Consider the following 14,621-nt stretch of genomic DNA (forward strand, 5'->3'; position numbering starts at 1 on the left):
CCAAGGACATTAAATTTTAATTAAATTTAAGAATTTTAAAAGGCAGGTAAAGACAGCACTTTTTAAACATTTTAAAAAGTATGTATTGTTGAAAAAAGTAACGAAAAATGGAGGTTACTATATATTACTTAAGTGCAGAATTTACTTACTCTTTTTTTAATCTTTTCAGATAGGAAATGTTTTGCGAGTAACCATGCTGCTTTGAATGTCAAGGATTGATTAACTATGTGAATTTCTTTAAATCTTCCTGGAGAGCATTCCTGTGAAATTAACATATCATGTAAGTTTGTTCAAAAAATTGTATAATCAAAGAAATACCTTGAAAGTAAAGAAACTTATCGATGGTTATTGTTTTTTCCGTTCTTCTTTATGAAGAGTTGTTTAAATATGTTAGTTTCCTAAAAAACGACTACATTACTTTTAAAGCGTTATCGGAGCTTTTTTTTTTTTTTTTAACAAGAAAACAAATTCACGTTTCAGTCTGAAGAAATTTCAAGTGCTGTTATGCAGAGAGAACATGATAAATAAGTAAGGAGTAAGAAAAAGCTTCTTAAGAAGCTGACTATATACCCGTAATTACATGCAATATGCCATACAAGCTGGTTACCACATCCTGAGGCTGCAGTTTCATCCTTGTTTAGACTCATCAGTCAGGAATAGTGAATAACCGAGTCGGAGGCAGATGCCATCTCACTGAAGCTGAGAGTGGCAACAAACTGGTAGGTAAAGTGAATTTCTCTAACCAGTGAGTGTCCGCATCATGATGCGGTTCGACACCTGAATTGAAGGCAAAGCTTCGATATTTTTAGCAATAAGTTACCGCCCGGGCTAAGGCAGAACTACATGCAAAATATCAGACAGCCTAGTTATCACATCCAAAGACTGCAGTTTCGTTTTTATTGGAACTTCTCAGTCAGGAATAGTGAATAACCGAGCCAGCACTTTCAGCTTTAATGAGATGACCTCTACCTCCAGCTTTGTTATCCAATATTCTTGACTGGGGAGTTCTAACAAGAACGAAACTGCAGTCTCAGGATGTGATAACCAGGCAGCCTGGTTTATTGCATGTAGTTCTGCCTTAGCCATGGCTTAGGGCAGTTATTTTCTGCTAAATACATACATAATTATTACATCTTTGCTTCTTTTTTTATTACGCTCTCAGTACAACTAACTCAGCGCTTAACTCGGCTAGAAAAAATAATTGGCAGTAATACTGTATTACCCCGCATTATCCGGCATGCCGGAAAAAAGCGAGTTTTTCGGCATGCCGAATAATTCGAGGTTTATTTTGCAACAAAACAAAAGTAAAGTAAATTTCCCCAATCAGTATCAATTGAGAAAGCAAACCACTGTAAGGGGAAAAAAATGACGAAAGTAACCTTCTTTCAAAAGGAATTGTGTATTGCTTATAATATGTGCTTGTTATTTATGGTAGGTCTCTATTAATGGATTTAATTACATGCCAATAAAATAAATCAATTCAGAAGCAATCATCGTTACTGCGATTTGTTCATAATTTTTTTAAATAAATTATTTTAGGTTCCTTTTAGAGAGGTAAGTTTAATTTTTATTTATTGAACAGAGCAATGGTAAATTTTTTAGCACTGGTTTCGGTGCGGTAACTTACTGATTATGTGTTTGTTTACTTATTTTTAATTTAATTTTGATAAAATAATTCGTTATTAAACAATATTTTTCTTGTTAAAATAACAAATGACATTGTTAACAAATATTTTTACAAAATTAAAAGGTTTATAATTACTACTAAGATATGTATAGAACTTATATTCATTTTTTAGCTGAACATATATTTTTATAATATTATTTTTTCCTAACCTCGATTTTTCCGGCATGCCGGAAAGGACCAGCCAAGTGTAATGGAAAATCTGGTGACACCCGAATTTTGCGGCATGCCGGATAATGCGGGGTAATACGGTAATAGGAAAGCATAATTACTTCTGGTCCATGATAGATGAGGTAGATGTTTTGTGGCGTGCAGTACCGAAGGTGCCTGATAGGATTACTTTTGACATCGAAGATCACCTTGAACCCATTCACTTGTGTCATTGGATCTCGGAGGGATTGCAGAATGAGAATGACTACCATACGTTTCACTTCTTCAACAGGGAAGGTTTCTGGATTCCAGTTATCTACAGATTGAGTTACCAAAATTAGAAAAGGAATTTAAAAAAATCGATGAGAAATTTATTCGTTATAGCAAGATGATTCACACAAATGCTACTTTCAAAAAGAGGGAAATTCGGCACTGCTTTCCATAGAAATCACTGATAACAGTACCCACCGCTAATAAAATCATTGGATTTTAAAATCAAACGCTTTTTAAAATCGAATCTGGAAGAACAGAATCATTGCAATATCAAAACATGATAAAACCATCCTTTAATAAAATCACTATTGCCGTTTTATAAAATCAAAATTTTGGTCATCATACGTAAAAAATTGATAAAGAAGCACCAAGAAGTGAAGGAAATGGTTTTAGAAGATGAGGAAATCTATGTGCCAAATTTGTCCCTTCAGAATGGATGTCGGAAAAGTGCTTGATGATATACGATGCTCTTTAGATCAAGGAAGAAAATATAATGTTGTACGTTACAAAACAGTTAGTAAACTCTCAAACGATATTGAATCTTTACTCTCGAATTCTGTTAACCAAATTGCAAATACGCCAATATTTTAAGACCCTTGTGTTTTAAAAAAAAACCTTCATGTTTAGTTAAAATAGCAACTGTATTTTGAAATACTTAAAACAAAAATAAATGACGCAATTCATTTCGTTTTTTAAAGTATTTAAACTTCAAAACCTTTCATTTTTTTAAATGTAGGTATGCCAATTTATAAAATCAGTCGCCTTATACAATCAAATGTCCTGAGAACGAATGTGATTTTAATAAGCGGCGGTTACTGTATAATGCACGCCCTATTTAGTGGTCAGAAGAGTTTAACTGCGATAAGGAGGTCCCGAGTTCTTTTTTCTGTTGATTATCATTCCTATTCTTCTTAGTTTCAGTCAAAACCATTCAAGTTAAGTTGATTGATTTTGTACTTTTCTCTCGATCACATTGTTAATACGAAAATCCCGTAATGTTGCGATCAAGTTGAATTGCCGAAGCATATGAAGATGTATGTTGGCGTAAAAATGTAATTTCTGTTAACTTTTTAATCATTAACTTTCATTTAATCTGATGTTCGTATAAATTATAAATTGGGTTTCATACACGAAAATTAGCTTTTATTGTAATGTTTTAGGATACTTTTATGATAAAATATCGAAATTCCTATATATCGAATTTTTTCCCGGTAGTTTGCTACTTCGATGTATGAAGGTTCGACTGTACTTTCTCTCTTCTGTCTACGTCCTTTCTTTGCGTGAATGTGTTGTTCTGCTGTGAATGGTTACCTACTTTATAGTATACGCAGGGATAGAAGTGACATTTGCCAACAAAAATATAGGAAAATATAGGAATTTTCTGAAAAAAATATAGGAATTCGATGGAAAATATAGGAATTTTCTGCAAACAATATAGGAATTTTTCGAAATAATATAGGAATATTTTGAAAAAAAAAAGGAAATACAGGAATTTCGATAACAAAGCTCGCCAGTATGACATTTTTTTTTAAAATGCAATACTACTATTCGATTAAAAACATGTAATTACACTACCTGACATAAGTGCAATACATACGCATAAATAAGTGTAAAAATACACACAAAATCAATTTTACAAACAGTAAAAGAGCGTAAAACTGTAATTTGTACTAAACATATTAAGGCATACTTCTTTAAAAATAAAAAAAAATAGACGAAACTTTTTGTAGATGAACACAAATCTTTCTTAAAATAGCTGTGTCACTAATCTAATTTTTAATGAAAGATTTTGCATGATCCGATACTGCGATGGGCAAGCTGTGCAGTAGAATGAAATTCGTGAAGTTCTGTTCTAATTTATGTTATCACTTGACAATGCAGTAAAAGCCAAACTTAAAGTTTTATAAGTTGTTGAAACATGTGCTATGCTGAAATCAAAGTCACATGTCACAGTAATATCAGGGGTCAATCCAGGTTTCATTTTTTAAGTCCCCGTTATGCGAAACAGCAAAATATTTTTTTGTGAATTTTCATTATTTTTGTGAAAAAGAAATTATTGTGAATTTCCTTTTCTTTTCTAGAAAAAAGTGTTCAGGTAAAAATTTAAATGTATGCAAATTAAAAATTTAAATGTATACTGTGTTTTTTTTTTCAGAAAAATATCTGATATGATACTTTTTGACCATTTTTCCCCCCTGAAAATCCTGACTTTTCAGTACCAAATTTGATCATAGTTGAAATCCACGATTTCCCATGACTTTGAAGGACACCCAGTAAAATATATATTTGATTTAGAAATATTTGGTCATTAAAGCAAAATAATCCAGACCTAAAAAACTTGGTGGCCACCACTGTCCCAAAGTTTTAAAGTACAACAGTGAGGGGGGGGGTTAGTTTTTACTACTTTCATAAAAAAAAATAATAAATAGAACCTTGCACTTGTTTACAAAAACATGCATTTTGGAAAATTTAAGTTAAAATAGGTTTTTAAATTACTTCAAAATAAATAAATGAGAAGTCGTTAGGAAACTGCATTTTAGTAATCAAAACCGTTTCTTTAAGTTCATACCAAAGCCTCCAAATCAATGAGGATCGAATGCAATTGTGCAGATAAAATTTCACTTTTCTAGAAACTAATGCAGGGCTCCCAACACATTTTAGTTTTAGAAAAGGGTAAAAGAGGACCAATTTCAATCAAAAAGAGGACTAAAGAGGACCAGTTAGGATTAAAAAGAGGATCTTGAGAGGACCATTCATTTAAACACAAGGAAGCATCAAAAGGCAAATTAGCTGCCTGCTGCTAAATCCCTGAAAATAATTTGTTAATTAACCATAATACTGATTTTTAATGATACAATTCCTTTATCACCTTCTGCACAACTGATCTTTTTATCCATTGAATAATATTATTTACACAAACATTTGGATGGGAGGGGGGGGAGGCACTTAGCGCGGCACTTAAGGCAGCCTCCATAGAACTAAATGGGCGTAATGATACATTTTGAATTGAACCAGGGATGCTGGTAGTCTCACTGAAGGATAGATGAAGCTGTGCTTCATCTTTCTATAGTTTAAAATTATTTTTGTGTTTTTCTGTATTGTAATGCTTCTTTAATAGCATTTATATCCCTTCTCCATCGATATGAATCCATCACACACCAAACAGATCTACTGTATTGAAAGTTTCCCTAAAAATGTCTGAAATTCTCATTCACAAAGAGAAGCAGATCACATGAGGCATAGTTTTGCAATTTTCATATTCAAAGTATATTTTCAAGAATCATAAAGCTTACATTAAAAAAAATAATCCGTGATTGCAGGGCCATGAGTGCTTTGAACTTTTATGGGGGGGGGGACAAATTCCCCCCTTTAGCAGACATCATGCCGCCTGCCTTGTCTAGTGGTCAGAGAAGTCTGAGTGCGATAGGAAGGTCCGGGTTCGAATCCCGGCTCGGGCATGGACGTACTTTCTCTCTCCTGTCCTTGTCCCCTATAAACGGGTCCTTATGGCATGTGTGTACTGTAGAAGTCGGACTTCACACCAAATTACTCTACAGTTGGAAAAGTGAAGCAGTGCACCTCAAATTGCCAGCCTACTTGGCACACGACAACAACAGCAGCAGGCATCATGACAATGAAATGATGTACAAATTCAACTTCATATAATTACATAATTCAACTTTGTTTCATATACAGACGCTACTTTAAAATGTTATGTGCTCAATTGTTTAAATTTAATACCCCTCCCCCTCCCACACAAAAAAACAGTAATAACCGAAAATAAGCTAATGATAATCAAAATTATGTTTGGAAAACTAAAAAGGCTTGAATTAAACAACACAAAAAATATTAATTTTTTAGTTATTTAAGTAAAAATTTAATCGAGTTAATCTGACGTAGCATGTCAAAATAACTTCTAATTGCCATAAATATAAAAATATTTATAAGATGCAAAACGATTGAAAGATCAGAGAAGCAAATTTTCACGAACCAAGTTCAATGTTGGCATGCTTCCCATAAAATAAATTTATTTATTTTCTACTAAATTAAACCTAAAACATGCTAATCTAAGTTGGAATATGGGAAAATAACATTCGATTGGGCAAAATATTTTAATATTTACATGATTCAAAAAGATTGAAATTTCAAACATTAAAAGCAATTTTCCGCGAAGTCCGAGTAAGTTCAATGTTACCATGGTTTCCAAAATAATTCCTACGTTAATTATTGAAATTAAATAAAAAATAAGCTAATCTAAAGTAGTATATGTCAAAATAACTTCCAATTGTCAAAAACATCTAAATGTTTACAAGATGCAAAAGGATTGAAATTATTTTCCGCGAAGTCCGAATAAGCTCAATGTTGTTATTGTTTTCAAAATATTTCCTTCGTTAATTATTGTAATTAAACGAAAAATAAGCTAAACTAAGGTAGCATATGTCAAAATAACTTCCAATTGTGGAAAACATCAAAATATTTACAAGATGCAAAAGGATTGAAATTTCCAACGCGAGAAGCATTTTTCCGCGAAATCCGATTAAGTTCAATGTTGCCATGACTTCCAAAATAATTCCTTCGTTAATTATTGAAATTAAACGAAAAATAAGCTAATCTATAGTAGCATATGTCAAAATAACTTCCAATTGTCAAAAACATCAAAATGTTTACAAGGTGCAAAAGGATTGAAACTATTTTCCGCGAATTCCGAATAAGCTCAATGTTGTTATGGTTTTCAAAATATTTCCTTCGTTAATTATTGAAATTAAACGAAAAATAAGCTAAACTAAGGTAGCATATGTCAAAATAACTTCCAATTGTGGAAAACATCAAAATATTTACAAGATGCAAAAGGATTGAAATTTCCAACGCAAGAAGCATTTTTCCGCGAAATCCGAGTAAGTTCAATGTTGCCATGGCTTCCAAAATAATTCCTTCATTAATTATTGAAATTAAACGAAAAATAAGCTAATCTATAAAAACATATGTCAAAATAACTTCCAATTGTCAAAACATCAAAATGTTCACAAGATGCAAAAGGATTGAAATTTCAAACGCGAGATGCAATTTTCCGCGAAGTCCGAATAAGCTCAATGTTATTGTTATGGTTTCCAAAATATTTCCTTGGTTAACTATTGAAATAAAACGAAAAATAAGCCAATCTATAGAAACATACGTCAAAATAACTTCAAATTGCCAAAAACATCAAAATGTTCACAAGATGCAAAAGGATTGAAATTTCAAACGCGAGATGCAATTTTCTGCGAAGTCCGAATAAGCTCAATGTTATTGTTATGGTTTCCAAAATATTTCCTTCGTTAATTATTAAAATCAAACGAAAAATAAGCTAAACTAAAGTAGCATATACTAAAATAACTTCTAATTGTGGAAAACATCAACATATTTACAAGATGCAAAAGGATTGAAATTTCAAAAGCGAGAAGAATTTTTCCGCGTCCGAGCCGAGTAAGTTCAATGTTGCCATGGTTTCCAAAATAATTCCTTCATTAATTATTGAAATTAAACGAAAAATAAGCTAAGCTAAGGTAAGCACATGTCAAAATCACTTTGGATTGTAAAAAGAATCAAAATATTAACAAGATGCAAAAGGATTGAAACCTCAAACACGAAAGCAATTTTTCGCGATAAATCATATCGAATATATATGTTCAGAAAATTGCACTAATGAAGTTTTTTAAAAGAATTACAAGCACAATCCAAACAATAAATAAATTCAAGCAATAAAGAAACTTTTTATACTTTTTCAAGGTTTTCAAACACTAGAAAATGTGTGTGTGTGTGACCTCCCCCTCCCCCCCCCCCCCCAAGAACTTTTCAAGGTTTTTCATGGGCGTACGAACTTTGTTTAACACGCGCTGCGGCGGCGTGCTTGGGAGAACAGTAACTTTTAACGAAATGAAAAACTTTTAAAATCTGATATTTAAGTAAAAACAATATAAAAGCGAACTAATCAGACCATAATGTTAAAACTCTGAAGCGGACTTTACCATAAAACACGGACTTTGGCGGGAAAAGCGAACCATTTGGGAGCCCTGCACAGTAGGAAAGATAAAATGGCGGCTGCACGTGGATCGCGGAAAAGGCGGTAGCCAAAAGTCGAGGGGAAAAGTAAAAAAAAAAAAAAGGAATCAGAAACTGAAAATATAGGAAAATATAGGAATTATAGGAATTATAGGAACTTTTTCAGAAATATAGGAAAATATAGGAATATAGGAACGCTGCGATGCCTGTACGGGTCCTTACTATATACGGGGCATGTACTCTATATACGGGATATGTGTGTACTTTGGAAGTTGGACTTCACACCAAGCAGTACAGTTGGAAAAGTGAAGCGGCACACTCCAAATTGTCAGTCTAAGGACCAGACAACAACAACAACTGATATAATGCCAGCTTCTTCTTTCCTTATAATTTTTGATTTAATACATTGCTAGTACCATCAGCAGAAAAATTGTTCTGAAATAAAAATTCACAATGTTAATTGCTGGTAGTTATCTAAAATGTTTATGCCATCAACATAACATGATAAAATTAGCGATACAAAATGTCTCATTGCAGCGAGTCTCCTCAATGCACTGTATGCGCTACACAAGGCTCAACGCAGAGTGTTTCAGAAAGTACAGTGAAACCTGTGTAAGTTGACCACTTGCGGTGTACTACTTTAGTTGTCAACTTAAGCAGGTGGTCAACTTACAGAGGTTGATTTATATGATAAAAGCTAATTCCGTACCTGAAAGAAGCGGTTAACTTAGACAGATGGTGAACTTACAAGGGTGGTTAATTTCACAGGTTTTACTGTACTCTTCTACTAAGAAATGGCATAAAAGCAAAACAGTGAAAGAGAGGAACGTGAAACAAGTTGTATGTTGGACAGACAGGTTGGGAGTCTTTTATCCACCAGCTTTTCAAAAATAGTTCAAAGATGGAATATTAAAGTGTTCTGTAGTCCAAGCTCCGTTTTATGAAATGTATAAAAATGATGATTAAGTAGAAGTCAAAACTTACTTCAATGGATTCGATATGACCACTTTTCACAGCAGTTACATAATGCTATCGAAGGGTAATTTTGAAGGCATTTGTGACAGCGTTTGAAGCATAAAACTTCATCTCGGTAGAGACGAGTGACTTGGAACTTCTGCCTTCGGCTGCGTTTAGTCATTGTTGTAAAAGATGGTCATATGGCACCCATTGCAATGAGATTTGACCTCTGTTTAATAAGCACATTTTGATACACTATTTAAATGCTAATTGTGACTACAACGACCTCTAATATTCAATCCTAGAACTAGTTTTGAAAGTCAGTGAATAAAACATTCCACAATCGTCCGTCCAAACTACCACTTGTTTCACTTTACTATCGCTCACTCTTTTCTTGTTACTGCATTTCTAAGTAGGGGTAATTTCGTAGTAAGGGTGTTCCTTGCTGAAGCACCCTGCACATGCGAATACATCCTGGATGATCTCTACATGAGATAAATACCCCAGGGGACAGTATCCAGGTCAGCGGAGTCGAAGTCGGACATTTTACGCTCATGTATACAGCTCTGCCATGGCTGGAGAGTAGGAGTTGGAGTCTTAGGATGAGAGTCAAATTAACTTTGAAGTAAAGGAGTCAGGCGTTTTGAAATTAAAGAAGTCAGAGTCGCTCATTCTTCCTCCGGCTTCACAATCTTGGGTAATCACAAAAGTCTTTCTAACTTATTTATTTATAACAACTTCAAGGTATAATAGGGAAGTTGCAACCTATTAAATGTTCATATTTTGGCTATTGGATATTGTTAATTGACCCTCAAAACTAAAAAATTCACCATCGCCGAATTTTAAAACACCGTGGTTGATTTTTAATGAATTTTTAAAAATCCACGCGCAATAGTGCGCGCTTCTGAAACGTCACTAGCCTACGTCACAAGGCGCGAATGGGCAACCTTCCGCCGAAGATCCCTTGTTTTCGCTAGGAACATTTTGAGCGCGCTGATATTTTTATTTTTTAGAAATTCAATAATCCTTTTGAACAAACTATGGAGACCGGATTCGTTAAAGCACAATCTAAATAATCTTCCTCATGTAAAAACAATGATGATATTCGAATATTTCCGAGAGGATGAGAGGTTTAATGTTCCAGAAACGCGAGGAGTTAAGTGCGAGGAGATAGCCTTTTACGTTTCGTCTTCGAAGTCGAATGCGTGACCTTCGGCTTCTGCCCTACCGGAAGGCGCATGACGTCACTTCCTATGCCATCTGACGTCACAGGCGCTTGAACTTTAAAAATTAGTTTAAAAAAAACTACTTATCGTATCGCAAAAATTTTTTCACCTATGATGTTCATACATGTTACTCTATCATATAAAAATAAAATTGAAAAATCGAAAACTTCCCTATTATATTGGGTCAGCGAAAAATAAGTTGCCCACTTTAGAGGGCACTAGAATGCGTTCTACAGTGGTGTTCAAAATTATAAGGGCAAAAGAAAAAAACACCATATCTACGTTGCATTTGGTCGGAAAGTTATGCAAAACTTATGACTAGTAACTAAATGAAACTTTTTTTTAAATTACTTTTATTGGAAACACAAAGGAATTTCTAATTTCTAGAAGGAAGTTTGTGTTTAGACATCCCTTGATATGGACAAAATTATAAGGACAATTGGATTTGTGTATTCTGAGAAGCAAAATTTATATTTTTTTCTCTTCTGCAAACTGCGCTACATAAAGATATAAATGCTCAGTAAGCGAATGGGCAAGTCACATTCCATTTTTAGTTATCCCGCTAGGTACAAAACATAAAGGAATTGAGAAAAGGAAAATGTCTCATCTTACTATACGTCGAATTGCAACAAATTTGAATAGATAGAGATCGTTCATTTTGAACTTTCTCAAAAATTCCGGCAAATAAAGTCAACAAAGACAAAAAGGTCAGAAATATTCTGTTTCTGTGTGTGTGAAACTTATGATGATAAGACGAGCTTGCTCCGAAAAATAACTGTACCTGGTGGTTTTCAGTGGTGAACTGCATTACCCACCATACTCACCTGACATTGCACCATCTGGTTTCCCTTTATTCTGATTTATATGGGACGCCTCCCCCCCCCCAAAAAAAAAGATTTAAAAACTGGTCTGATATTTTAAAATGCCACCTCCAGATATTTTAATCGAAAACCTATTACATATTACACTCCATCTATCCGGGATTGAAAATCTGTGCACCACACGGCAAATGGCTGTTGAGAACGGTGGTAAATACATCGTTGATTAAAAATAAAAACTTTTAAAATTTTCATTTGTTTGAAAAACAAAATGACATTACTTTCCAGTCCCGCTATAGTAGTTGCATTTTTTAAAAAAATGTCACTAAAAAAAGTAATGATATTTTATAAAAACACGTTTTCTCTATAAACCGCTCAAAAATACTCTAATAATAGGAAAAGAATATTTTCTTTGTTACGGTGAGCCATAAGTTTTGAAGACCAGATTCATTTCCTCGAATTCCCGTATGATAATCATGCCTTTGTCATGCATACATGTCTTTCGAGAGTCGAGTAATCAAACTTTGACACGGAAATGTTTTAAATGTGATAATTCATACTTGCACATGATTAGCAAAGAATCAGATTAAAATGGTACAGAAAATGCGAGAGATAATGCAGACATGCAACAGCTTGATGAAGAAAAAAGCTGAACTTTACGCGTAACAAATAAAACGTGAAAAATAAACATTTGAGAGTAATTAATATACTTTCAAACAGGGAGCTCAAATAATATTGTTTTTATATATTTTTTACATTGATTTTTTTCAAATTCAATTGCATTTTTTTCCCCACTTTTATTTTTTCAAAGATTTGAGAAACTTCAAATGGTAATGGACTTAATATCATAAACACAAACTTTTGTTTAAAATATTTTTTTTTTCTCTTCAATTGAATACTGAATATTTTTTTTTAATGAAAAAGCAGTGTTAAAATTATTTTTAAGTTTCCTTTAACATGTGCACCCACATTTGCAGAAATTGTCCACAAACCCAATGAACACCAACCGATATTTCTGATACATATTAAAAAAAAAAAAATTAAAAATTCATATTGAAAATTACTCAGTAAAAAAATGCCTCCCCAACCCCTATGAAAATGTTAATGCAAATCTGCATTAATGTCAGGAATGATGAAATTGAAGGTAAAAAAAAAAAAAGAAAGCGGAAATCCGCGTTTCCGCGGAAAAGTAGAGTGTCTGATAATGGTAACAAAGGAAAACTGACTCACCTAATTGTACGAGAATTATGGCGCAACCGTCTTGGCACCTCCAAGGTAGGACGGTGACAATTTGGTCGTTGATGGTCCTCACCGTCTTCTCGAATCTGAAGTCAGTAAATGCGTTTTTCTGTTTCCTCCGAAGCGCAACAAAAGCTTTGATTTGGGAGAAAGCTCGAGCGACGTTGAACTTTCGACATAGGAGGTACTGGAGAAGGAACTCGTCATCGAACTCTAAGCCGACGAAATTCTTGTCATCTGTAAAAAGAAATAACTGTTTATGCTGACGTTTTCACCAATTTTTACTTCCTTTTACAAAAAAGGAAGTATTGTATTCGCGAACTATTGTATTTTCACTTAAAAATCGACCTTAATTTCCATTTTACTCACCCTCGAATGAATGTTGAGTTTTTTTTTTTTTTCTTTGACTCGACCACTCGTGGATAAGTGCCTAAGAACGTACAGACACGCAAAATAACCATTTTGACGATTCCCGAAAAAAAAAGGGGGGGGGGGGGGAGGGGGTTTTCTCGTGACGTTTGTATGTATGTGCGGTTGTGCGTATGTATGTCGCATAACTCAAGAACGGAATGTCCTAGAAAGTTGAAATTTGGTACGTAGACTCCTAGTGGAGTCTAGTTGTGCACCTCCCTTTTTGGTTGCATTCGGGTGTTTCTAAAGTGTTTTTTTGCCACTTTTTGGAGGGAAATCATTGTTAATTTCGGTGTAAACTCAAGTGGTGTTATAATTTGGCGAACACTTGGCGATATATCGCCAGTCTTTTGGTCGCCAAGTTTTATCGCCAACTTGGCGACAAATTTGGAGGGTGTTTTTTTTTTTTTAATCTGGTTTCAACTTGGCCACTATTGGAGATATTTAGAGAATAAACTATTGAATCACATTAAAACTGCCAATAATGAGAAAATGACATTAAATTGGAGTAAAAGGAAGTCATGTGATGCACACATCAGCTCGTTTTAATTGTATTGTAGTTCTTTACTCATTATTATTAATAATATTAATATTAATATTATTATTATTATTACTGTCTCATCAGCATCATCATCATCGTTATTATTTTGAAATCATATTCATTATTTCTGAAGATTTTTAATTCTTAAATTTTTTGTGGGTACACCATAACTTCCTCATTACTTCATCAAGCTTCATAAGTTCATAAGTAGGGCATCATTTTAAAGATTTTTGTCCCCACTATCGGCGAAAAATCAACCCAAAATTCAAAATGTGGTTCTTTTTGAAAAATTACAGTTATAAAACCGGTTTTTCGGACCGGGTCGCATGGTGACAGCGAAAAAAAAGGTGGTTTGGATGAGTAAAGAACGGACGTTGCATAAAGTAAAAGAAAAGTACACTTTAGCCTACTTTATGTTTTATAGCCATACCTTATGGTAACATGCAAATAAGCTCCACACGTTGAGGCGCAGTGACTTCTTTTACGTTCACATAGAATTTGACTGTTTTTTCAACTAACAATCACAACGTCTTCAAAGACTAAGTTACAGCCCCTAAACCAGAGCTAAGGCAGAACTACATGCAGCATACCGACAGCCCGGTTATCCCATCATCCAGAGACTGCAGTTTCGTCCTTGTTATGGACTTATCAGGCAGGAAAAGGAAATAACCGAGCTGGAGGCAGATGTCATGTCATTGAACCTGCCAGAGAGCTAACAAACTGGTAGATTAAATAAATTTATCTTAGCTGAACCCATCTGCTCTCAGTTCAAAAAAAGAAGGAAAAATGTTCTGTGCTTCAAAGGGTTGATCGTACAAAAAAAAAAAAAAAAAAAAAAAAAAAAAACCGCAGATGAAAAAATAAATAACTATAATAAAATGTAATAATTAAAGAGCATTGATGTAAACTTAATTCAAGCTTCAAGTTAGCATCAGACGGAAAAATTGGATTTTTACAAAGACTGCTATCAAAGTAATTTAAAATGCAATTATTTTCTAGTGTACCTTAACGTCAACAATACCTTATGTTTTTTTAAACTAGTATCGATTACAGAACTTTTTTGTAATAATATTTAACAAAAATAAACTGCATACGATTTTCATTTAATACAAACTTGGCGAGCGAAACGAGCAGGTGGTGGCGGAGGCTTATCCCTCCTAGCATATAGGTAATGTGTGTGTGCAGCCATTTCAACCTTCAATTTGAGTTTAACAAATTATATGGTCTCTTCTTTTTCTCAGTTACATGCTAGATGATTATACTACAGTTTGTCAAGTTAAACG

General features: G+C 33.7%; 1 protein-coding gene across 1 annotated transcript in view; it reads right to left on the reverse strand.

The window, feature by feature from the left end:
- LOC129225830 (alpha-tocopherol transfer protein-like) overlaps positions 1-14,621 on the reverse strand; it is a 39,611-nt gene that overhangs the window by 3,468 nt on the left and 21,522 nt on the right. Inside the window, exons 3-5 of the mRNA XM_054860350.1 lie at positions 12,378-12,623; positions 1,957-2,150; positions 150-260 (exon numbers count right to left, since the gene is read on the reverse strand). Of these exons, the coding sequence (XP_054716325.1) occupies positions 150-260; positions 1,957-2,150; positions 12,378-12,623 (551 nt within the window). The remainder of the gene's footprint in view (positions 1-149; positions 261-1,956; positions 2,151-12,377; positions 12,624-14,621) is intronic.

Source organism: Uloborus diversus, chromosome 1 (genome assembly GCF_026930045.1).
Source record: "Uloborus diversus isolate 005 chromosome 1, Udiv.v.3.1, whole genome shotgun sequence".
Lineage (NCBI taxonomy): Eukaryota > Metazoa > Arthropoda > Arachnida > Araneae > Uloboridae > Uloborus > Uloborus diversus.